Here is a 27,861-nt window from a genome sequence, read left to right on the forward strand (position 1 = left end):
GCGCTTTGCTCTGTGGCTGATGGGATCTGTGCAGTGCTCTGCAGCTGATGGTATAGTGTGCTCTGTGGCTGATGGGATCGTGCGCTGTGCTCTGAGGCTGATGGGATCTGCGCAGTGCTCTGCAGCTGATGGTATAGTGTGCTCTGAGGCTGATGGGATCGTGCGCTGTGCTCTGTGGCTGATGGGATCGTGCGCTGTGCTCTGCAGCTGATGGGATCTGTGCGCTGTGCTCTGTGGCTGATGGGATCGTGCGCTGTGCTCTGCGGCTGATGGGATCAGTGCGCTGTGCTCTGTGGCTGATGGGATCGTGCGCTGTGCTCTGTGGCTGATGGTATAGTGTGCTCTGTGGCTGATGGGATCGTACGCTGTGCTCTGCAGCTGATAGTATAGTGTGCTCTGAGGCTGATGAGATCATGCGCTGTGCTCTTTGGCTGATGGGATTGTGCGCTGTGCTCTGCAGCTGATGGGATCGTGTGCTGTGCTCTGCGGCCAATGGTATTGTTTGTTGTGCTCTGCGGTTGATGAGATCTCTGTGCAGTCCTCTGTGGCTGATGGGTTCATGCTCTGTGCTCTGTGGCTGATGTGATCTGCGCGCTGTGCTCTGTGACTGATGGGATCACGTGCAGTGCTCTGCGGCTGATGGGATCTGACATGTCTTGTGGTGGCTGATGGGATCTGACATGTCTCGCGCCGACACCTTCCCTTATTACACCCACATTCACACCTTGCTCTTATGCACAATGTATCACATTTCCCTCCGCTCCTCACATGAAACACTCGGCGCTGGGAAAGGAGGAAACAAGATCCAAGTTTATTGACACTTTTCACGGAATACAAATTCTGACATTGATTGCACATTCTCATCATAGAAAGTCACAGATATTATCCATTATGTTGGGTTTTACATTTACACTTACTGGTTCCTAAAGAAAAGGCACAGCCTTGTTACCAGAGACAGACACTCACACTCAAGCGTGAACTCACACTGACAGCTACTGAAATACTACAAGACGTCAACGCAGCAAGTCACAGAAAGTTCTGACTCCAGAATGTGATGCTCTGCAGTTACCTCCGTGTGCCGGGTATTGATCCGGATATGAAAAATTCCAAAACTTAACAATCCTGGTGATAATAAATGAAAAGCCTCAAAGTAAAGTATAAAGTGTTATGGGTGCTGTCAATTCATGAAGAGAATCTCTCCTGGTAGATGAGCCCTTTAATATGAGAATTGGGACCTTGACCAATGTTCACCCCTAATGAATCCCATCTGTATGTCCATATGTTTAGGAAGAAAATAGTGGATAGATAAATAGGCTTCATATAAAGCGCTCCAAAACATCACCTTCTCTTCACAAACTAAAACCATAAAAAGAAGCTACCAGAAGCCACCACTAGGGGGAGCTCCCTGTATACAGATACGTGATAAGATCCTGTCTGCATCCACCACTAGGGGGAGCTCCCTGTATACAGAGATACATGATAAGATCCTGTCTGCAGCCACCACTAGGGGGAGCTCCCTGTATACAGAGATACATGATAAGATCCTGTCTGCAGCCTCCACTAGGGGGAGCTCCCTGTATACAGAGATACATGATAAGATCCTGTCTGCAGCCACCACTAGGGGGAGCTCCCTGTATACAGAGATACATGATAAGATCCTGTCTGCAGTCACCACTAGGGGGAGCTCCCTATATACAGAGATACATGATAAGATCCTGTCTGCAGCCACCACTAGGGGGAGCTCCCTGTATACAGAAATACATGATAATATCCTGTCTGCAGCCACCACTAGGGGGAGCTCCCTGTACACAGAGATACATGATAAGATCCTGTCTGCAGCCACCACTAGGGGGAGCTCCCTGTGTATAGAGATACATGATAAGATCCTGTCTGCAGTCACCACTAGGGGGAGCTCCCTATATACAGAGATACATGATAAGATTCTGTCTGCAGCCACCACTAGGGGGAGCTCCCTGTATACAGAGATACATGATAAGATCCTGTCTGCAGCCACCACTAGGGGGAGCTCCCTCTATACAGAGATACATGATAAGATCCTGTCTGCAGCCACCACTAGGGGGAGCTCCCTGTATACAGAGATACATGATAAGATCCTGTCTGCAGTCACCACTAGGGGGAGCTCCCTGTACACAGAGATACATGATAAGATTCTGTCTGCAGCCACCACTAGGGGGAGCTCCCCGTATACAGAGATACATGATAAGATCCTGTCTGCAGTCACCACTAGGGGGAGCTCCCTCTATACAGAGATACATGATAAGATCCTGTCTGCAGCCACCACTAGGGGGAGCTCCCTGTATACAGAGATTGATAAATAGATTTTACCAGATATATAGGGAAAATAATTCAGTGTGTTTTGGAATTTCGGATGAATGTTTTGAAGGTGGCACTGGCCCTTTAAAAGGAATCCTTTCCATGATTGCTTCTAGTTAAAATTTCTATATGTTTGTGCTTTCAGATCAGGTCGGTTGTGCCACATTTCTTGAGTATTTTTTATTCTAATCTAAAAATTAAATTGACTCCTTGCCCATGCTTTGCGGAGGCACAACGTTACTCCAAGCCATCAGGATTTTGGGGGTAGAAAGTTTCATTTAAAAAAAGAAAACAATAGTTTTCATTGCATTATTCTTAGATAATATTTTTGTGAATAATTTTGAATTGTGAATTTTCCATTTTCATTTACATTGGATTTTATTTCATTGTATATTGCGCTGTTTTCTGCACACATCCTGTACCCGCAGAGCATTCACAGTAGGTCCATAATTTAAGGCAGGTTCAACAAGACTAACCTTTTCTTTAAAGATAATTTTCATTTTTTTTACATTTTCTTTATCCATGGGACAAAAATATATTTTCAATATTTACAAAACGACACAAATAAACTTACAAAACTCAGAATGTTGTACTGCATAAAGAATCTTTTTTCCTGATAGCTTAAAGGGGATTTTCTTTTTCCCGAACTATAGTCAGCAATATCAAAACAGCAAGATTGCAATAATACAGAAAAAAAATCCAAGTCCAAAAATTAGTTGAAAGTAAAAAAAAAAACAAAACTTTTTTTTTTATTTTTTTACATATTTTACATTGAAATTTGATATGATAAAACGAATGCAAAATAGAGAAACCGCTAAAATGCTTCACTGCAACAACAAATCCTTAACTGAGAAACATTCACAAAAAATTATAAGCCACATGTTCATCATGAAAATCTTACATTTTGTTCTTTCTAATGAAAGAATAATACAAAATCACAAAGCACATAAAAGTTTCAAAAAGCATACCCCTGAACGTGAAAGACCATCTTTTATATTTATCATATTTGATTTTTAGATCTAATTTAATGTATGACTATTTTTACAGTAAGAGCTCCATGTACTGATAAAGAGCTCCAAGTCCCCTCAAAGCTGCCCAGCTTTATGATAAACATCTATCTGCAGACACCACTAGGGGGAGCTCCCTGTATACAGAGATACATGATAAGATCCTGTCTGCAGCCACCACTAGGGGGAGCTCCCTGTATACAGAGATACATGATAAGATCCTGTCTGCAGCCAGCACTAGGGGGAGCTCCCTGTATACAGAGATACATGATAAGATTCTGTCTGCAGCCACCACTAGGGGGAGCTCCCTGTATACAGAGATACGTGATAAGATCCTGTCTGCAGCCAGCACTAGGGGGAGCTCCCTGTATACAGAGATACATGATAAGATCCTGTCTGCAGTCACCACTAGGGGGAGCTCCCTATATACAGAGATACATGATAAGATCCTGTCTGCAGTCACCACTAGGGGGAGCTCCCTGTATACAGATACATGATAAGATCCTGTCTGTAGCCACCACTAGGGGGAGCTCCCTGTATACAGAGATACATGATAAGATTCTGTCTGCAGACACCACTAGGGGGAGCTCCCTGTATGCAGAGATACATGATAAGATCCTGTCTGCAGCCACCACTAGGGGGAGCTCCCTGTATACAGAGATACATGATAAGATTCTGTCTGCAGACACTAGGGGGAGCTCCCAGTATACAGAGATACATGATAAGATCCTGTCTGCAGTCACCACTAGGGGGAGCTCCCTGTATAGAGATACATTATAAGATTCTGTCTGCAGCCACTACTAGGGGGAGCTCCCTGTATACAGAGATACATAAGATTCTGTCTGCAGACACCACTAGGGGGAGCTCCCTGTATACAGAGATACATGATAAGATCCTGTCTGCAGACACCACTAGGGGGAGCTCCCTGTATACAGAGATACATGATAAGATCCTGCCTGCAGCCACCACTAGGGGGAGCTCCCTGTATACAGAGATACATGATAAGATCCTGCCTGCAGACACCACTAGGGGGAGCTCCCTGTATACAGAGATACATGATAAGATCCTGTCTGCAGACACCACTAGGGGGAGCTCCCTGTATACAGAGATACATGATAAGATCCTGCCTGCAGCCACCACTAGGGGGAGCTCCCTGTATACAGAGATACATGATAAGATCCTGTCTGCAGTCACCACTAGGGGGAGCTCCCTGTATACAGAGATACATGATAAGATTCTGTCTGCAGACACCACTAGGAGGAGCTCCCTGTATACAGATACATGATAAGATCCTGTCTGCAGCCACCACTAGGGGGAGCTCCCTGTATACAGAGATACATGACAAGATCCTGTCTGCAGCCACCACTAGGGGGAGCTCCCTGTATACAGAGATACATGATGAGATCCTGTCTGCAGCCACTAGGGGGAGCTCCCTGTATACAGAGATACATGATAAGATCCTGTCTGCAGCCACCACTAGGGGGAGCTCCCTGTATACAGAGATACATGATAAGATCCTGTCTGCAGACACCACTAGGGGGAGCTCCCTGTATACAGAGACACAGGATTAGGTTCACAATTTGTGATAAATATTTTTTATCTGATTTTCATTTTTTTAAATTTTATGTTAGAGGTAATGCTCTTTTACGTGCAGCTAAATAATATTTGCATATAATTCGTATTTCGAGAAAACACAAACAAAAGGAAATTAAATTACAGTTCTCCATCTTGGAAATGATAAAAAAATAAATTGTCAAATTATTTTACATATTGTACAAGAAATACGTTCGACTGAAACTCTGAACACCGATGTACGTGTTACATTCACAAGAATAGAACGTGAAGCTTTACGCTTGCGCATTTTTTAATTCGAGATAAATAAATAATAACGTAAAGATAATTTCTTCTCATTGCATCCCATGATTCATTTCAGTATAAGGCATTTTATCAGATGCTAAACTTTAAATGTAAAAAAATTTTTTTTCAAAAAGTTTAAATAAATAAATGTATTGGCCACTGAGCAAAAACGGAAACAATAAGTAATGGTACATCATATGACAAACTACTAGAAGATGATGATGTTATTATCTGCTGTAAGGAGAAATTAGATGACATCTGAAAATTTGTTCTGCCGCTGGACATATTTTCTAACATGGATCCTCATGTGGCAAGTGTCACAACCGTGGCTAAACTTTTGATACGGAAATGGTCCTTGCTAGAGGGAGCTCCCTGTATACAGAGGTACACGATAAGATCCTTTCTGCGGCCACCACTAGGGGGAGCTCCCTGTATACAGAGATACATGATAAGATTCTGTCTGCAGCCACCACTAGGGGGAGCTCCCTGTATACCGAGATACATAAGATCCTGTCTGCAGCCACCACTAGGGTGAGCTCCCTGTATACAGAGATACATGATAAGATTCTGTCTGCAGCCTCCACTAGGGGGAGCTCCTGTAAAGAGATACATGATAAGATCCTGTCTGCAGCCACCACTAGGGGGAGCTCCCTGTATACAGAGATAAATGATAAGATCCTGTCTGCAGTCACTAGGGGGAGCTCCCTGTATACAAACATACATGATAAGATCATGTCTGCAGCCAACACTAGAAGGAGCTCCCTGTATACAGAGATACATAAGATCCTGTCTGCAGCCACCACTAGGGGGAGCTCCCTGCATACAGAGATACATGATAAGATTCTGTCTGCAGCCACCACTAGGGGGAGCTCCCTGTATACAGAGATACATACGATCCTGTCTGCAGCCACCACTAGGGGGAGCTCCTGTATACAGAGATAGATGATAAGATCCTGTCTGTAGCCACCACTAGGGGGAGCTCCCTGTATACAGAGATACATGATAAGATCCTGTCTGCAGTCACTAGGGGGAGCTCCCTGTATACAGAGATACATGATAAGATCCTGTCTGCAGCCACCACTAGGGGGAGCTCCCTGTATACAGAGATGCATGATAAGATCCTGTCTGCAGCCACCACTAGGGGGAGCTCCCTGTATACAGAGATACATGATAAGATCCTGTCTGCAGCCACCACTAGGGGGAGCTCCCTGTATACAGAGATACATAAGATCCTGTCTGCAGCCACCACTAGGGGGAGCTCCTGTATACAGAGATACATGATAATATTCTGTCTGCAGCCTCCACAAGGGGGAGCTTCTGTATACAGAGATACATGATAAGATCCTGTCTGCAGACACCACTAGGGGGAGCTCCCTGTATACAGAGATACATGATAAGATCCTGTCTGCAGTCACTAGGGGGAGCTCCCTGTATACAAAGATACATGATAAGATCCTGTCTGCAGCCACCACTAGGGGGAGCTCCCTGTATACAGAGATACATAAGATCCTGTCTGCAGCCACTAGGAGGAGCTCTCTGTATACAGAGATACATGATAAGATCCTGTCTGCAGCCACCACTAGGGGAAGCTCCTGTATAAAGAGATACATGATAATATTCTGTCTGCAGCCTCCACTAGGGGGAGCTCCTGTAAACAGAGATACATGATAAGATCCTGTCTGCAGCCACCACTAGGGGGAGCTCCCTGTATACAGAGATACATAAGATCCTGTCTGCAGCCACCACTAGGGGGAGCTCCTGTATACAGAGATACATGATAATATTCTGTCTGCAGCCTCCACTAGGGGGAGCTTCTGTATACAGAGATACATGATAAGATCCTGTCTGTAGCCACCACTAGGGGGAGCTCCCTGTGTAGAGATACATGATAAGATCCTGTCTGCAGTCACTAGGGGGAGCTCCCTGTATACAGAGATACATGATAAGATCCTGTCTGCAGCCACCACTAGGGGGAGCTCTTTGTATACAGAGATACATGATAAGATCCTGTCTGCAGCCACCACTAGGGGGAGCTCCCTGTATACACAGATACATGATAAGAACCTGTCTGCAGTCACCACTAGGAGGAGCTCCTGTATACAGAGATACTTGATAAGATCCTGTCTGCAGCCACTAGGAGGAGCTCTCTGTATACAGAGATACATGATAAGATCCTGTCTGCAGCCACTAGGGGGAGCTCCCTGTATAAAGAGATACATGATAAGATTCTGTCTGCAGCCACCACTAGGGGGAGCTCCCTGTATACAGAGATACATGATAAGATCCTGTCTGCAGCCACCACTAGGGGGAGCTCCCTGTATACAGAGATACATTATAATCTGTCTGCAGCCTCCACTAGGGGGGGGGAGCTCCTGTATACAGAGATACTTGATAAGATCCTGTCTGCAGCCACCACTAGGGGGAGCTCCCTGTGTACAGAGATACATGATAAGATCCTGTCTGCAGCCACCACTAGGGGGAGCTCTCTGTAAACAGAGATACATGATAAGATCCTGTCTGCAGCCACCACTAGGGGGAGCTCCCTGTATACACAGATACATGATAAGAACCTGTCTGCAGTCACCACTAGGGGGAGTTCCTGTATACAGAGATACTTGATAAGATCCTGTCTGCAGCCACCACTAGGAGCTCCCTGTATTCAGAGATACATGATAATCTGTCTGCAGCCTCCACTAGGGGGAGCTCCTGTATACAGAGATACATGATAAGATCCTGTCTGCAGCCACTAGGGGGAGCTCTCTGTATAAAGAGATACATGATAAGATTCTGTCTGCAGCCACCACTAGGGGGAGCTCCCTGTATATAGAGATACATGATAAGATCCTGTCTGCAGCCACCACTAGGGGGAGCTCCCTGTATACAGAGATACATGATAAGATCCTGTCTGCAGTCTCCACTAGGGGGAGCTCCTGTATACAGAGATACATGATAAGATCCTGTCTGCAGTCTCCACTAGGGGGAGCTCCTGTATACAGAGATACATGATAAGATCCTGTCTGCAGCCACCACTAGGGGGAGCTCTCTGTATACAGAGATACATGATAAGATCCTGTCTGCAGTCACTAGGGGGAGCTCCCTGTATACAGAGATACATGATAAGATCCTGTCTGCAGCCACCACTAGGGGGAGCTCTCTGTATACAGAGATACATGATAAGATCCTGTCTGCAGCCACCACTAGGGGGAGCTCCCTGTATACACAGATACATGATAAGAACCTGTCTGCAGTCACCACTAGGGGGAGCTTCTGTATACAGAGATACTTGATAAGATCCTGTCTGCACCCACTAGGAGGAGCTCTCTGTATACAGAGATACATGATAAGATTCTGTCTGCAGCCACCACTAGGAGGAGCTCCCTGTATACAGAGATACATGATAATCTGTCTGCAGCCTCCACTAGGGGGAGCTCCTGTATACAAAGATACATGATAAGATCCTGTCTGCAGCCACTAGGGGGAGCTCCCTGTATAAAGAGATACATGATAAGATTCTGTCTGCAGCCACCACTAGGAGGAGCTCCCTGTATACAGAGATACATGATAATCTGTCTGCAGCCTCCACTAGGGGGAGCTCCTGTATACAAAGATACATGATAAGATCCTGTCTGCAGCCACTAGGGGGAGCTCCCTGTATACAGAGATACATGATAAGATCCTGTCTGCAGCCACCACTAGGGGGAGCTCCCTGTATACAGAGATACATGATAAGATTCTGTCTGCAGCCACCACTAGGAGGAGCTCCCTGTATACAGAGATACATGATAATCTGTCTGCAGCCTCCACTAGGGGGAGCTCCTGTATACAAAGATACATGATAAGATCCTGTCTGCAGCCACTAGGGGGAGCTCCCTGTATACAGAGATACATGATAAGATCCTGTCTGCAGCCACCACTAGGGGGAGCTCTCTGTATACAGAGATACATGATAAGATCCTGTCTGCAGCCACCACTAGGGGGAGCTCCCTGTATACAGAGATACTTGATAAGATCCTGTCTGCAGCCACTAGGGGGAGCTCCCTGTATAAAGAGATACATGATAAGATTCTGTCTGCAGCCACCACTAGGGGGAGCTCCCTGTATACAGAGATACATGATAAGATCCTGTCTGCAGCCACCACTAGGGAGAGCTCCCTGTATACAGAGATACATTATAATCTGTCTGCAGCCTCCACTAGGGGGAGCTCCTGTATACAGAGATACATGATAAGATCCTGTCTGCAGCCACCACTAGGGGGAGCTCCCTGTATACAGAGATACATGATAAGATCCTGTCTGCAGTCTCCACTAGGGGGAGCTCCTGTATACAGAGATACATGATAAGATCCTGTCTGCAGTCTCCACTAGGGGGAGCTCCTGTATACAGAGATACATGATAAGATCCTGTCTGCAGCCACCACTAGGGGGAGCTCTCTGTATACAGAAATACATGATAAGATCCTGTCTGCAGCCACCACTAGGGGGAGCTCCCTGTATACAGAGATACATGATAAGATCCTGTCTGCAGCCACCACTAGGGGGAGCTCCTTGTATACAGAGATACATGATAAGATCCTGTCTGCAGTCACCACTAGGGGGAGCTCCCTGTATAGAGATACATGATAAGATCCTCTCTGCAGCCATAACTAGGGGGAGCTCCCTGCATAGAGATACATAAGGTCCTCTCTGCAGCCACCACTAGGGGGAGCTCCCTGTATACAGAGATACTGTACATGATAAGATCCTGTCTGCAGTCTCCACTAGGGGGAGCTCCCTGTATACAGAGATACATGATAAGATCCTGTCTGCAGCCAACACTAGGGGGAGCTCTCTGTATACAGAGATACATGATAAGATCCTGTCTGCAGCTACCACTAGGGGGAGCTCCCTGTATACAGAGGTACATGATAAGATCTTGTCTGCAGTCACTAGGGGGAGCTCCCTGTATACAGATATACATGATAAGATCTTGTCTGCAGTCACTAGGGGGAGCTCCCTGTATACAGAGATACATGATAAGATCCTGTCTGCAGTCACCACTAGGGGGAGCTCCCTGTATACAGAGATACATGATAAGATCCTGTCTGCAGTCACCACCAGGTTGAGCTCCCTGTATACAGAGATACATGATAAGATCCTGCCTGGAGCCACCACTAGGGGGAGCTCCCTGTATACAGAGATACATGATAAGATCCTGTCTGCAGCCACCACTAGGGGGAGCTCCCTGTCTACAGAGATACTCTACATGTCTGCAGCCACCACTAGGGGGAGCTGTGTGCATATTTAAAAGTCTAATAGATAACTGACAGCATTAGTCACACAGGGATTGTGCACCCATAGAATTTTGTAGCTATACATTTTTCCACCTTCTTGCATAATCTCCCATTTATGTAAATGTATAAACTGTGGAGAAAGTAATCTCTTTTGGTGACACCTTTTCTGTATGGATAATATTAAGAAGCACAACCCAAAAGATAGCACAGATTCCCGCAGTTGGTCCATGGGCTCCTACTTTATTATATGCCCTCTGCACCAGAAGCTCCTGGGTCATGATCTATATAACTACAGTTGTGCTCAAAAGTTTACATACCCCAGCAGAAATTTTGCTTTCTTGGCCTTTTTTCAGAGAATATGAATAACACAAAAACATTTTCTCCACTCATGGTTAGTGGTTGGGTGAAGCCATTTGTTGTCAGACTACTGTGTTTTCTCTTTTTAAATGATAATGGCAACCCAAAACATCCAAATGACCCTGATCAAAAGTTCACAGAGGTCAGGAGACTGAGATGGCCACTCCAGAACCTTCACTTTGTTCTGCTGTAGCCAATGACAGGAAGACTTGGCCTTGTGTTTTGGATTGTTGTCATGTTGGAACGTCCAAGAACGTCCCATGCGCAGCTTCCGGGCTGATGATTACAAATTTGCATCCAGTATTTGCTGATAACGTGCTGCATGCATTTTTCCTTCAACTTTTACCAAGTTTCCTGTGCCAAAACATCAGCGATCCACCTCCGTGCTTTACAGTAGGAATGGTGTTCCTTTCATCATAGGGCTTGTTGACTTCACTTCAAATGTAACGTTTATGGTTGTGGCCAAAAAGTTCAATTTTGGTCTCATCACTCCAAATTTCCTTGTTCCAGAAGTTTTGAGGCTTGTCTCTGTGCCGTTTTGCGTATTGTAGGTGAGATATTTGTGGCATTTGTGCAGTAATGGCTTTTTCTGGCGACTCGACCATGCAGCCCATTTTTGTTCAAGTGCCTCCTTATTGTGCATCTTGAAACAGCCACACCGCTAGTTTTCAGAGTCCAGTATTTCAGCTGATGCTATTTGTGGGTTTTTCTTTGCATCCCGAACAATTTTCCTGGCAGTTGTGGACGACATTTTTGTTGGTCTACCTGACCGTGGTTTAGTTTTTACAGAGCCTCTAATTTTCCATTTGTTAATCACAGTCTGAACGCTGCTGACTGACATTATCAATTCCTTGGACATCTTTTTGTATCCCTTTCCTGTTTTATACAGTTCAACTATCTTTTCCCGTAGATCCGTTGACAATTCTTTTGCTTTCCCCATGACTCACAATCCAGAAACGTCAGTGGCTGGATGAAAGATGCAAGAGTCTGTCTGGATCCCAGAAACTCACTCAGCTTTTATGCACACACTGATTACAAGCAAACAGGTCACAGGGGAGGATGTTACCTTTAAACCCATTTGTGTCAACATCTGTGCATGTTATTAGGCCAATATCATCAGGGTATGGGAACTTTTCATCAGGGTCATTTGGATGTTTTGGGTTGTCATTATGATTTAAAAAGAGAAACCACAGTAGTTTGACAATAAATGGCTTCACCCAAACACTGACCATGAGTGGAGAAAAAGTTTTGGTGTTATCATTCATATTCTCTGAAAAAAGTCTAAGAAAGCAAAAATTCTGCCGGGGTATGTAAACTTTTGAGCACAACTGTATCTGCCATACAGAATAGATTTTATATGCACAAAAAGTGACCCACATAGTATAATAATGTAACTTTATAATATTCCTGTGCTCTTATGCGAGAATCTTTGACCCTAGAATTGTACCAGGACCCAGTTCTGACTGCAATTTTCCCTTATTTTTTCTTCTACAAAGCTCCATGTCCTTTATTTCCATTGACACTGCCAAAAGAGTTACACAATTAAATTGGATCTGATTGTGGCCACCACTAGGGGGCGCTCACTGTAAACAGTTCAATGAGAGCTCTATATATTCATATGCAGTGAGCTCCCCCTAGTGGTGACCTAAGGGAGACAAAATTGATAATGGCTGTGTGAAACATTTTATCCAAAAAGTTTAAATAATAAAATGAAAAATATTATATGCAAATGATAAATTCAGTCACATAAACATATAGGAAATGATTGAGGGGAAAAAAAGCAGGAAAAAAATATCTTTATCAATAGAAAAGTTGATGGATTTTTTGCATTTTAAATACTGAGCTCTAATATCATGAATTATATTCAAGGCGCAGTAATGACGATGATGGAACAAAACACAAAAAAATAAGCACAAAAGTCCCATTAACTCATCAGATGCGCACAGCAGTGAAGATGAAGGCTACATATTTTCCAACAGTCTCGATTTTCATAGAACTGATCTTCAAACCAGACCACAAAAGTAAAAGGATTGATAAAACAAAGTATTTCAGGGTCTTTCCAGACCAGAACACACATGAAGTTGATTTTCTACTATCAATAATGACACTTTTTCACCTACATTTTGTATTTTTTCTGCTACTGTTACCTGGGTGTTGTGCTTACTCTGGGGTCGCCATGGTGCTGCCTTTGTCTAATTAATAGTTCAGTGCACGAACATCATGTGACTCTTAAAGATGTGTTCTTATAGGTGGTCACTGGTCAGATGATAGGAGACCAGAAAATGAACAGAGAATCTGTTGTAGTTGCCGTGACAACTCCAGAGCAAGCACAATCCCAACATCCCGCATCAATAACAGAAGCCTCTCGGGGGCACATCCTGTCTCTAAACGCAAACAACACGGGGAATAACGGTGCACAACAAGTTAGCAGTGACATAGGCTTTGTGTGTAGCATCGTCCCCTTAGGGGTTAATAATCCTCCGTGTGATCTCGTCTCACTGTGTCACCCCCTGCAAAATTCTCAAAGTAGAACGTGTAAACCTTTCACGATTAGCTCACAATGTGCAGTGTCCCTGATCCATGTTAATACTTGATTCTTGTGCTGTGATATCGGTTTCCCCTTTACTGGGACGTTGCACTTACACAGTGATCTTACCTGTGTGCAGTATTTCTGTGGACAATGGACAGTGACATCACTGTGTGCATTATCGTTGTTATGAAGCTTCACTATGTGCATTATGCCACTATTGGGACATCGTTGTGGGCTTTATCCCTGTGCATTATTCCGGTAATATGACATCAGTGTGCATATTGTCCCTTTACAGTGACATCACTGTGTGCACTATGCCTGTGCTATACCATCACTGTGTGCATGTGCACTATTCCTTGCTATACCATCACCGTGTGCACTATGCCTGTGCTATGCCATCACTGTGCGCACTGTTCCAGTGCTATGCCATCACTGTGTGCACTATTCCTGTGCTATACATCACTGTGCGCACTATTCCTGTGCTATGCCATCACTTTGTGCACTATTTCTGTGCTATACCATCACTATGTGCACTATGCCTGTGCTATACCATCACTGTGTGCATTAGTCCTGTGCTATGCTATCACTGTGTGCACTACTCCTGTGCTATGCTATCACTGTGTGCAATATTCCTGTGCTATGTCATCACTGTGTGCACTACTCTTGTGCTATGCTATCACTGTGTGCAATATTCCTGTGCTATGTCATCACTGTGTACACTATCCCAGTACTTTGACATCACTGTATTATTTCTGCACTGTGACATCACTTTATGCTCTATCCTAGTGCTGTGATATCACTGTGTACAGTATCCCGACACTGTGACATCACTGTGTGCATCATTTCTGTATTTAGACATCACTGTGCACATTATTCTTGTGCACCAGTGAGACCAAAATAATCCTAACCCCTTTATGTCTACCTGCTGTTGAAGGAGGTCACGGTGAAAGAAGTTTTGTTTGGGGTTCTTCATGATCTCTGAGACGCTGATGGCAGAGGCAGCTTTGCCTTTATAGCATGGGTGGAATGCCTCAGCGAACAGCATGCAAGAGCATGATCCCTTCAGCCGCTCTGATAAACTGCAGAGGTAGCCGGTAACCAAAGCAACTAGCAACAAATTAAAGGATTAAAAACTCTCTCCAGAAAGTAAATTTCAAAATTGCTTGTTTTCTCCATTTCACAAGTTGAGACGACGCTTTAAGTTTTAGTTATTTTTCATTGAGAATTCTAAATAGTTCTCATTCAGTACAAGACACAATGATGAAAAGTGACGAGACGGTGACATCACACTTGAGCTTCTTTATGAGCCACATAGTGATCCTAGGAACCAACGATCGTGCTGCATCAGATATTCAGGATTAGAAATGAAACTTTACACATAGTGACCCTGGGAACCAACGATCGCGCTGCATCAGATATTCAGGGTTAGAAATGAAACTTTACACATAGTGACCCTGGGAACTAACGATCGCGCTGCATCAGATATTCAGGATTAGAAATGAAACTTTACACATAGTGATCCTAGGAACCAACGATCGCGCTGCATCAGATATTAGAAATGAAACTTTACACATAGTGACCCTAGGAAACAACGATCGCGCTGCATCAGATATTAGAAATGAAACTTTACACATAGTGATCCTAGGAACCAACGATCGCGCTGCATCAGATATTCAGGATTAGAAATGAAACTTTACACATTGTGATCCTAGGAACCAACGATCGTGCTGCATCAGATATTCAGGATTAGAAATGAAACTTTACACATAGTGACCCTAGGAAGCAACGATCGCGCTGCATCAGATATTCAGGATTAGAAATGAAACTTTTCACATAGTGACCCTGGGGATAAACTATTGCGCTGCATCAGATATTCAGGATTAGAAATGAAACTTCTCACATAGTGACCCTGGAAATAAACGATCGCACTGCATCAGATATTCAGGATTAGAAATGAAACTTTACACATTGTGATCCTGGGAATCAACGATCACGCTGCATCAGTTATTAGAAATGAAGCTTTACACATTGTGCAAAAAAAAAGAAAAACAGATCACCCTATGGCTTCCCAGCTGAAGAAAAACTACAACTCCCATCATGCTTTAGTTATAGTTTTGCTACAGGTTGGAAACCAATGACATCTTAAAAAAAAAAACTGAAAAAAGGTTCTGAGTCTACCTATTCCGCTGTTGTGTGGCACTAGAGAGTGTGATATAATCACTCCTTACTGATTTCCAGGGGGCACGCTAATGTATATAGTAAGTTAGCAATTTTTAGAGATTTTGAGGTTCCTCATGGGCGGATCTGGGGCGGAGCTTATCCAATAAATTGTTACCATAAATGGAAATAAAAGAAAAAGCACAACTGAGATTCTAAAAAAAACCACAAAAGATTCTACTTGACTAGAGCAATCATTAAATAAAGTCCACAAACTGAATTAATTAATACTTTGGTTTGAAAGACAAAATCCCATGAAATGACATAAAAAAGTGCGCCCTCTTTGTCGTTAAAAGGATGGTACAAGATTAGTAAAACATGGCTGCTCTCTTCCAAAAAAAAAAAAAGCAACAGCACCGACCTTGTAGTATAGGTTATATCTGGTGGTGGTGAGCTGCAGTACAGCATACAACCTGTGGACAAGGGTGGCACTGTTTTGGGATTTTAAGAAAAGCAGCTGTTTACCGTCCCTTTAATTGTATGAGATTGGGAATGAAAGTACTATGATTTCACTTCTGGATTATGGACCCCAAGCAACATGGAGAATTTGTAGGAAGAGTTCTGTGTACAAGAAAACATCGCTAAGACAATGACACTGCAGCATTTCATGTTTTTGGAGGTTTCTTGCTCTTGTATCAAGTGGCGTTGTCTTCTTCATCCAGCAGATAATTTAGCCTGATGACCGTGCTGATAAAGTCACCTAATTCTACGAAATCTGCCGTTATGATGTTGATCCCGCTTTCTCCCGGCTTCTGCGTCCGCACCCAATGCATCATGGAGGGGAGAGCGCTGCGGAGAAACAAAAACAGGAGCGTCAGCCACAGGACTCCATGACACTGATGATGATAGCACAGACTCTTCCTATCAAGCTCACTGATGGAGCCTCAGTTAACTCATTCTGCAGCCAGCAACAAACAGTGCAATCCTGAGGTTATAGGAGGAAAACCGTGCAAAAATGTTAATGAAACTCAATTGCAAGAATCATTTCTAGCCCTAAATACACGCAGTTAAGTAAAAAAAAAAAAAATGTCCTCAAAAAATGACAAATCAGAAATCTTGCAATTTTCACATTTGTTCGCTGGGTCTATTTTAAAGGTGAACTGTGACATTGCTTATCGTGAATTTGTTACCTTTTATTGTAATCCTGCCTGTGATGATAATGAGGCTGCTGAAAAAAAATAATTTTTTTTTGTGATTGGGTTTAGGAAAAAAAAAATTGCTTACACTATTTATTGCACGCTGAAGAGTTAGCTGAGGATCTGTCAGTGAGCTCGTTCTGAGGGTTTGTTGGGCGAGTTAGCGACTCTTCTGTCACATGACTGCACGTATCGGATGATCAGCCGGATCACAAAACGCAGCATTGAGAGTCCAGGCGTCTCGTGCACACGCGGCTTATTTTTTCCTTGCGGGTTTGGAGCAGTTTCACGCCCGCTCCTCGTCGCTGCTTTCAGCGCTTTTGTCTAAAGTTCAGCAATGGTGAGATATTTGCCCCATGTGCTGCCGACAATAAGGGACGATGTACAAATACCCATAAATGCAGCACGGGGGGGATATAAGACCCAAAAAACAGCGCCATCCACTGGTCACATAACAGTACAGCAAACTGTCTACAGTGGGTACAGAAAGTATTCAGACCCCTTTACATTTTTCACTCTTTCTTTCATTGCTGCCATTTGGTAAATTCAAAAAAGTTCATTTTTTTCACATTAATGTACACTCTGCACCCCATCCTGATAGAAAAAAAAACAGAAATGTAGACTTTTTTTTTGCAAATTTATTAAAAAAGAAAAAAACTGAAATATCACATGGTCATAAGTCTTCAGCCCCAATATGTAAGTCCCATGCTGTCCATTTCCTTGTGATCCTCCTTGAGATGGTTCTCCTCCTTCATTGGAGGCCAGCCGTGTGTAACTAACCCCCGGAGCGTTTTTCGGTTTTCCTTGTTCGTTTTTCGCTCCCCTCCTTCCCAGAGCCATAACTTTTTTATTTTTCCGTTAATATGGTCATGTGAGGGCTTATTTTTTGCGGGACGAGTTGTACTTTTAAACGATACCATTGGTTTTACCATGTCGTGTACTAGAAAACGGGAAAAAAAAATTCCAAGTGTGGTGAAATTGCAATAAAAGTGCAGTCCCACACTTGTTTTTTGTTTGGCTTTTTTGCTAGGTTCACTAAATGCTAAAACTGACCTGTAATTATGATTCTCCATGTCATTGCAAGTTCATAGACACCAAACATGTCTAGGTTATTTTTATCTAAGTGGTGAAAAAAAATTCCAAAATGCAATTTTCCGATATGCGCAGCGTCACCATTTTTCGGGATCTTGGGTTGGGTGAGGGCTTATTTTTTTTGCGTGCCGAGCTGACGGTTTTATTGACACTTTCTTTTGATTGCCCGTTATTGCATTTTAATTCAACGTTGCGGTGACCAAAAAAACTTAATTCTGGCATTTTGAATTTTTTTCTCACTACGCTGTTTAGTGATCAGGTTAATCCCTTTTTTTTTATTGATAGATCGGGCGATTCTGAACGCGGCGATACCAAATATGTGTAGGTTTGATTTTTTTGTAATTGTTTTATTTTGAATGGGGAGAAAGAGGAGTGATTTAAACTTTTATAGTTTTTTATTTTTTTTCATATTTTTTAAAACATTTTTTTTTTACTTTTGCCATGCTTCAATAGCCTCCATGGGAGACTAGAAGCAGGCACAACGCGATCGGCTCTGCTACATAGAAGCGAAGCTCAGATCGCCTCTATGTAGGAGAATTACAGCATTGCTATGATCGCCGACCACAGGGTGGCGCTCACAGCAATCTGGCATCAACAACCATACAGGTCTTCAGGAACACCAGAAGTTTTCCTAGACCTGGCCGTCCAGCCAAACTGAGCAATCATGGGAGAAGAGCCTTGGTGAGAGAGGTAAAGAAGAACCCCAAGATCACTGTGGCTGAGCTCCAGAGATGCAGTAGGGAGATGGGAGAAAGTTCCACAAAGTCAACTATCACTGCAGCGCTCCACCAGTCGGGCCTTTATGGCAGAGTGGCCCGACGGAAGCCTCTCCTCAGTGTAACACATATGAAAGCCCGCATAGAGTTTGCTAAAAACACATGAAGGACTCCCAGACTATGAGAAATAAGATTCTCTGGTCTGATGAGATGAAGATAGACCTTTCTGGTAATAATTCTTAGCGGTATGTGTGGAGAAAACCAGGCACTGCTCATCACCTGCCCAATACAATCCCAACAGTGAAACATGGTGGAGGCAGCATCATGCTATCGGGGTGTTTTCAGCAGCAGGGACAGGACGACTGGTTGTCATCGAAGGAAACATGAATGCGGCCAAGAACAGAGATATCCTGGATGAAAACCTCTTCCAGAGTGCTCTGGACCTCAGACTTGGCCGAAGGTTCACCTTCCAACAAGACAATGACCCTAAGCACACAGCTAAAATAACAAAGGAGTGGCTTCAAAACAACTCTGTGACCATTCTTGACTGGCCCAGCCAGAGCCCTGACCTAAACCCAACTGAGGATCTCTGGAGAGACCTGAAAATGGCGTCCACCAACGTTCACCATCCAACCTGACGGAATTGGAGAGGATCTGCAAGGAAGAATGGCCGAGGATCCCCAAATCCAGGTGTGGAAAACTTGTTGCGTTATTCCCAAGAAGACTCATGGCTGTACTAGCTCAAAAGGTGCTTCTACCCAATACTGAGCAAAGTGGAAGGGGAAGACTTATGACCATGGGATATTTCAGTTTTTCTTTTTTAATAAATTTGCAAAAATTTCTACATTTCTGTTTTTTTCAGTCAAGATGGGGTGCAGAGTGTACATTAATGAGAAAAAAATGAACTTTTTTGAATTTACCAAATGGCTGCAATGAAACAAAGTGAAAAATTTAAAGGGGTCTGAATACTTTCCGTACCCACTGTAAATAACAATACTGCACAGTACCACACAATACCGCTATACCGCCATACAGTGCAGCCATCATCATTTACTGCACAGTACCATACAATGCGTGTATACAGCCATACAGTGCAGCCACCATCATATACTGGACAGTACCACACAATGCCTCTATACAGCCATACAGTGCAGCCACCATCATATACTGCGCAGTACCACACAAGGCTTCTATACCGCCATACAGTGCAGCCACCATCACATACTGCACAGTACCACACAATGCCTCTATACCGCCATACAGTGCAGCCACCATCATATACTGCACAGTACCACACAATGCCTCTATACCGCCATACAGTGCAGACACCATCATATACTGCGCAGTACCACACAATGCTTCTATACAGCCATACAGTGCAGACACCATCATATACTGCGCAGTACCAGACAATGCCTCTATACTGCCATACAGTGCAGCCACCATCATATACTGCACAGTACCACACAATGCCTCTATACCGCCATACAGTGCAGACACCATCATATACTGCGCAGTACCAGACAATGCCTCTATACCGCCATACAGTGCAGCCACCATCATATACTGTACAGTACCACACAATGCCTCTATACCGCCATACAGTGCAGCCATCATCATATACTGCACAGTACCACACAATGCTTCTATACCGCCATACAGTGCAGCCACCATCATATACTGCACAGTACCACACAATGCTTCTATACTGCCATACAGTGCAGCCATCATCATATACTGCACAGTACCACACAATGCTTCTATACTGCCATACAGTGCAGCCATCATCATATACTGCACAGTACCACACAATGCTTCTATACCGCCATACAGTGCAGCCATCATCATATACTGCACAGTACCACACAATGCTTCTATACCGCCATACAGTGCAGCCACCATCATATACTGCACAGTACCACACAATGCTTCTATACTGCCATACAGTGCAGCCATCATCATATACTGCACAGTACCACACAATGCTTCTATACCGCCATACAGTGCAGCCACCATCATATACTGCACAGTACCACACAATGCTTCTATACAGCCATACAGTGCAGCTATCATTATATACTGCGCAGTACCACACAATGCTTCTATACCACCATACAGTGCAGCCACCATCATATACTGCACAGTACCACACAATGCCTCTATACCGCCATACAGTGCAGCCACCATCATATACTGCACAGTACCACACAATGCCTCTATACCGACATACAGTGCAGCCACCATCATATACTGCACAGTACCAAACAAAGCTTCTATAACGCCATACAGTGCAGCATCATCATATACTGCACAGTACCACACAATGCTTCTATACCACCATACAGTGCAGCCACCATCATATACTGCACAGTGCCACACAATGCTTCTATACCGCCATACAGTGCAGCCACCATCATATACTGCACAGTACCACACAATGCTTCTATACAGCCATACAGTGCAGCCACCATCATATACTGCACAGTACCACACAATGCCTCTATACCGCCGTACAGTGCAGCCACCACCATATACTGCACAGTACCACACAATGCTTCTATACCGCCATACAGTGCAGCCACCACATACTGCACAGTACCACACAGTGCCTCTATACCGCCATACAGTGCAGCCACCACATACTGCATAGTACCACACAATGCTTCTATACCGCCATACAGTGCAGCCATCATCATATACTGCACAGTACCACACAAGGCTTCTATACCGCCATACAGTGCAGCCACCACCATATACTGCACAGTACCAGACAATGCTTCTATACTGCCATACAGTGCAGCCACCATCATATACTGCACAGTACCAGACAATGCTTCTATACCGCCATACAGTGCAGCCACCATCATATACTGCACAGTACCACACAATGCTTCTATACAGGTATACAGTGCAGCCACCATCATATACTGCACAGTACTACACAATGCTTCTATACTGCCATACAGTGCAGCCACCAAATACTGCATAGTAGCAGACAATGTTTCTATACCGCCATAGAGTGCAGCCACCATCATATACTGCGCAGTACCACTCAATGCCTATATACCACAATACAGTGCAGCCACCATCATATACTACACAGTACCACACAATGCCTCTATACCGCCATACAATGAAGCCACAATCATGTACTGCACAGTACCACACAATGCTTCTATACAGCCATACAGTGCAGTCCACAATCATATACTGCACAGTACCACAGAATGCATCTATACCGCCATACAGTGCAGCCACCATCATATACTGCACAGTGCCAGACAATTCTTCTATACCGCCATACAGTGCAGCCACCATCATATACTGCGCAGTACCACACAATGCTTCTATACCGCTTCTATAAATATATATATATATATATATATATATATATGTCTCATATATACTGTATATATGTTTTTAAGAATATTTGAGCCGATGGATCCATGATATGTCCATTTTGCAAGCCTGCGAGAAAAAATTGCCGTACGGAAGCCATACGGATGCCATATGGATGACACACGGATAAATTTGTGCGTAAAAATCGCATCCTTGCATTGAATACGGAACAGTGTTTTGGGACAATTACTGCATATTACGGCCGTAAAAAACAGACCGTATTTCCATACGCTGAGTGTGACATCGGCCTAAGAGTTATGGCAGTGTAGTTGTGGGTTAGGCTACTTTCACACATCAGGTTTTCAGTGTCAGGCTAAATCCGGCGAATGTTGGAAAAACTGGATCTGGCGCAGATTTTGAAAAACTGATGCGACGGATCCGTTTTTTGATGGATCCGGCTAGCCTATCTAGATGATTGGATAAAAAAAAAATTTGGAGCATGCTCAGTTTAAAAAACCGGATCAGGCTGCCGGATCCGCCTTTTTTTGGATCCGGCACCTTCCGGCTCCCATAGGCTTTCATTGCAGCAAACAGCCGTAAGCGCCGGATCCGGCGCTTCAGGCTTTTTCGGCTTTTTCGCCGGAGACAAAAAATGTTGCAGTAGACTTTTTTTCAGATGCCGGAATCGGAATTTTAGCCGGATCCGGAAAAAAACGGAAGGAACGCTGGGCCATGCGGCGTGATCAGGCGCTAATACAAGTCAATGGGGAAAAAAAACGATTTCGGTTTTTATCTTCTCCGGTTCCGGTTTTTCTCTAAAGAGCCGGATTTATACTGAAACAAAAAGACGGATGTGTGACAGTAGCCTTAGTGTTAAGGGGGCGCTGTAGAGTAGGAGATTAGATTGTGTTGAGAACTGGTTTCAGTCAGAGTAGTGACAGTTGAGAAAGAGGCGGAGCCAGTGTGGTGGCCGGGAGAGGGCCTTTCTGAGGTAATTTTCAGGTAGTGGGAGGAGCTAGAGCAGAGTGAGAGGAATTGTTCTAGAAGAAGTGGTAGTAGTAGTTGTGTGGTGAGTTACAGTTGAAAGAGACAGAAGAAGCACGGAGGGAAGCAGCTCTGGAGATGTTAGATCTTAAAGCACATGAAAAGCGAGGCAGTCTGGAAGGGTCGGTGGCTTGTCTGTGGGTTACCTCCCGTGACATCCGGGATTTACGGTCCGAACAGGCCCAGGATGGGGAAATTGGACAGGGAGCACCTAGTATCATAAAGCTGGAATTCCCAGGGGACTGCGGGTCTGGGAGCCAGGGTGCTAGAAGATAAGCTGAAGGAAAAGACCAGGGAAAGTGCAGGAGGAGAAGTTGTTATGTCTTTTGAAGATTGTTGGATTAAGTCAGTTATGAAGATGCACGAATTGAGTAAAGTTTTATTGAAAATGAATCGGGACTTTGATAACATTTGTGTGTGTCTGCAACGGATTGGAGCCCTGTATGCTGTGAAGGATTCTGACTCACAGGTGGGTGAACTACTTGACACACACAGCACACCACAAAATGGACATGATATTTCTGTAGCGGAGCAACAGGGTGTGATGAGGAAGCAGCAGCAATCCCTCGGTACGGCTATCACCCTGGCCCCCGTTACACCGCCATACACTGCAGCCACCATTATACTGCACAGTACCAGACAATGCTTCTATACCGCCATACAGTGCAGCCACCATGTCACGGGTTCCTTCTCCGGTATCACACAATCAACAGAGCAAGAGAATAGTGAACAATTCCAAGACCTTTATTTAGGCAAAACACGAAAGGTCCATATATACAATCCATCACACAAAGGATAAAATATTCCAGGACACAAATGCATTTCAGTAACAGGGTAAAAGTCCAACAATCCAGCACAGAGGATAACAGTCCATATTCCCTTCTTTTTCTCTGATATGCTCTTCACATCATGGTTCCACATCAGACTGATCTCTGTGTCTCACCTCCCTGATATTTACAAGTCTCCCCCCTCATTCACAGGTCAGGAGGGGGAAGGTCTCAGGGGCTCATTGTTTCAACAAGCTAGGTCAACGTGTCATTAGCATATTAGCAAACAACATTATTCACTGACCCTGTGGAGAGATAACAATACAGAACTGTGGGGAGAATCACACACCATAATATACTGCATAGTACCACACAATGCTTCTATACCGCCATACAGTGCAGCCACCATCATATACTGCACAGTAGCACACAATGCCTCTATACCGCCATACAGTGCAGCCACCACTATATACTGCACAGTACCAGACAATGCTTCTATACCGCCATACAGTGCAGCCACCACCATATACTGCACAGTACCACACAATGCTTCTATACCGCTATACAGTGCAGCCACCATCATATACTATACAGTACCAGATAATGCTTCTATACCGCCATACAATGCAGCCACCATCATACACTGCAGTGCCACATAATGCTTCTATACCGCCATACAGTGTAGCCACCATCATATACTGCACAGTACCAGACAATGCTTCTAAACCGCCATACAGTGCAGCCACCATATACTGCACAGTACCAGACAATGCTTCTATACTGCCATATAGTGCAGCCACCATATACTGCATAGTGAAAAGCGAATAGCTCAGGCCACAGGACCGTCCTGATCTAAATAACAGTAATGGAGGAGAAGCCGTTGATGATTGTTCTTTTCTCACATGTAATGATTTCATCAGAACGATCAGCAGCAGACACGGAAAGTTCTATAACATTTATCTACATCACCTGCAATCATCATTAATAATGGGAAAACGCCCGGTGGCAAATCCACTCACTGATCACATCCATCCCCCAGACACCAACATTAGTGCAGCATGTTATATATTACAGAGGAAGTTAATTATCTACTGAAGATTCTCCGGAGGAAGCAAAGCAATAAATCATTGAATAAACATATATACAGGAGACACCTCCATTGTATGGACAGGAAACAAGGGGCGCATGCTCCCCCTAGTGGTGGCTGCAGACAGGATCTTATCATGTATCTCTGTATACAGGGAGCTCCCTGTTATGACCCCAATGGCAGAGGGTCTCAGAGGTTATTACCAAGTCTGCACACACAAAAAACCAGCTCATAGGGCAGTGGTAACTAGGCTGACGGTATAACTGATCCTAGCACAACAAATAGCAGTAGCCGGGGAACGTACCTACGTTGGTTCTAGACGTCTCGCGCCAGCCGGAGAACTAACTAACCCTAGAAGGGAAACAATAGACCTTTCTTGCCTCCAGAGAAAATACCCCAAAAGTTGGATACAAGCCCCCAACAAATAATAACGGTGAGGTAAGAAGAAAAGACAAACGTAAGAATGAACTAGGTTTTAGCAAAGAGAGGCCCACTGACTAATAGCAGAATATAGGAAGATGACTTATACGGTCAGCAAAAACCCTATCAAAATTTCCACGCTGAATATTCAAGAACCCCCGAACCGTCTAACGGCACGGGGGGAGAATATCAGCCCCCTAGAGCTTCCAGCAATATCAGGAATCACATTTAGTACAAGCTGGCAAAACTAAGAGCAATGCAAATAACCAAAAAATAAGGAAGCAGGACTTAGCTTATTTTGCAAAGAACCAGGACCAGCAGACAGGAGCAAACAGAAAGGAACTGATTACAACGATGCCAGGCACCAGACTGAGAATCCAGGGAGTTTAAATAGCAACACCCCTGGACTAACGAACCAGGTGGGTACCAAGCTGGGGAAAGAAAATCAAAGTGTCATGTCGCTAGTGACCACAAGAGGGAGCCAAAAAGTTCAATTCACAACAGTACCCCCCCTTAAGGAGGGGTCACCGAACCCTCACCAAGACCACCAGGGCGATCAGGATGAGCAGCGTGAAAGGCACGAACCAAATTGGCCGCATGAACATCAGAGGCGACCACCCAGGAATTATCCTCCTGACCATAGCCCTTCCACTTGACCAGATACTGAAGCCTCCGTCTGGAGAGACGAGAATCCAAGATCTTCTCCACTACGTACTCCAACTCGCCCTCAACCAACACCGGAGCAGGAGGCTCAACAGAAGGAACCACTGGCACAACGTACCGCCGCAACAAAGACCTATGGAACACGTTGTGAATGGCAAACGACACCGGAAGATCCAAGCGAAAGGACACTGGATTAAGGATTTCCAAAATCTTATAAGGACCGATGAAGCGAGGCTTAAATTTAGGAGAGGAGACCTTCATAGGAACAAACCGAGAAGACAGCCACACCAAATCCCCAACGCGAAGTCGGGGACCCACACCGCGGCGGCGGTTGGCAAAACGCTGAGCCGTCTCCTGTGACAACTTTAGGTTGTCCACCACATGATTCCAAATCCGCTGCAACCTATCCACCACAGAATCTACCCCAGGACAGTCAGAGGGCTCAACATGTCCCGAGGAAAAACGAGGATGAAAACCAGAGTTGCAGAAAAATGGCGAAACCAAAGTAGCGGAACTAGCCCGATTATTAAGGGCAAACTCAGCCAATGGCAAGAAGGTCACCCAATCATCCTGATCTGCAGAAACAAAACACCTCAAATAAGCCTCTAGAGTCTGATTTGTTCGCTCAGTTTGGCCATTAGTCTGAGGATGAAAGGCAGATGAAAACGACAAATCAATGCCCATCTTAGCACAAAAGGATCGCCAGAACCTGGAAACAAACTGGGATCCTCTGTCAGACACGATATTCTCAGGAATGCCGTGCAAACGAACCACATTCTGAAAGAATAAAGGAACCAGATCGGAAGAGGAAGGCAGCTTAGGCAAGGACACCAAATGGACCATCTTGGAAAAACGATCACATACCACCCAGATGACAGACATGCCCTGAGACACCGGAAGATCTGAAATGAAATCCATGGAAATGTGTGTCCAAGGCCTCTTCGGGACAGGCAAGGGCAAGAGCAACCCGCTGGCACGAGAACAGCAAGGCTTAGCTCGAGCACAAGTCCCACAGGACTGCACAAACGACCGCACAGCCCGTGACAAGGAAGGCCACCAAAAGGACCTAGCCACCAAATCTCTGGTGCCAAAAATCCCCGGATGCCCTGCCAACACCGAGGAATGAACCTCGGAAATGACTCTGCTGGTCCATTTATCAGGAACAAACAGTCTGTCAGGTGGACAAGAGTCAGGTCTACCAGCCTGAAATCTCTGCAACACACGTCGCAAATCCGGAGAAATGGCCGACAAGATAACTCCCTCTTTAAGAATACCAGCTGGCTCTGAGACTCCAGGAGAGTCAGGCACAAAGCTCCTAGAAAGAGCATCAGCCTTCACATTCTTTGAACCCGGTAGGTACGAGACCACAAAGTCAAAACGGGAGAAAAACAATGACCAACGGGCCTGTCTAGGATTCAGGCGTTTAGCAGACTCGAGATACATCAGATTTTTGTGATCAGTCAAGACCACCACACGATGCTTAGCACCCTCGAGCCAATGACGCCACTCCTCAAATGCCCACTTCATGGCCAACAACTCCCGATTGCCAACATCATAGTTCCGCTCAGCAGGCGAAAACTTCCTAGAAAAAAAAGCACATGGTCTCATTATAGAGCAACCAGGGTCTCTCTGCGACAAAACGGCCCCTGCACCGATCTCAGAAGCATCCACTTCAACCTGAAAGGGAAGTGAGACATCAGGCTGACACAAAACAGGCGCCGAAGTAAACCGGCGCTTCAGCTCTTGGAAAGCTTCCACGGCTGCAGGAGCCCAGTTAGCAACATCAGAACCTTTCTTGGTCATATCCGTCAAAGGTTTAACAACGCTAGAAAAGTTAGCGATAAAACGACGGCAGAAGTTAGCAAAACCCAAGAACTTCTGAAGACTCTTAACTGACGTGGGTTGAGTCCAATCATGAATAGCTCGGACCTTGACTGGGTCCATCTTCACCGCAGAAGGGGAGAAAATAAAACCCAAAAAGGGAACCTTCTGCACTCCAAAGAGACACTTTGAGCCCTTGACAAA

General features: G+C 44.6%; 1 protein-coding gene and 1 long non-coding RNA gene across 3 annotated transcripts in view; both read right to left on the reverse strand.

Moving 5' to 3' along the window:
• Positions 1–3,098: 3,098 nt before the first annotated feature.
• Positions 3,099–10,289, reverse strand: LOC143803541 (uncharacterized). 2 transcript variants are annotated; one of them, XR_013220952.1, is made up of 3 exons: positions 7,387–8,114; positions 4,140–5,724; positions 3,099–4,086 (listed from the first exon to the last, which is right to left on the reverse strand). It is a non-coding gene; the product is annotated as an uncharacterized LOC143803541 (long non-coding RNA). The 2 variants fall into 2 exon arrangements; XR_013220951.1 differs by lacking the exons at positions 3,099–4,086; positions 7,387–8,114 and adding exons at positions 7,001–7,278; positions 9,561–10,289 and having other exon boundaries at positions 4,966–5,724.
• A 4,148-nt stretch (positions 10,290–14,437) lies between these two features.
• PLCXD3 (phosphatidylinositol specific phospholipase C X domain containing 3) overlaps positions 14,438–27,861 on the reverse strand; it is an 87,673-nt gene continuing 74,249 nt past the window's right edge. The window contains exon 3 of the mRNA XM_077281413.1: positions 14,438–16,361. Within this exon, the coding sequence (XP_077137528.1) occupies positions 16,208–16,361 (154 nt within the window). The 3' untranslated portion in view covers positions 14,438–16,207. The remainder of the gene's footprint in view (positions 16,362–27,861) is intronic.

The sequence above is a fragment of the Ranitomeya variabilis genome, chromosome 1, assembly GCF_051348905.1.
Source record: "Ranitomeya variabilis isolate aRanVar5 chromosome 1, aRanVar5.hap1, whole genome shotgun sequence".
Classification (NCBI taxonomy): domain Eukaryota; kingdom Metazoa; phylum Chordata; class Amphibia; order Anura; family Dendrobatidae; genus Ranitomeya; species Ranitomeya variabilis.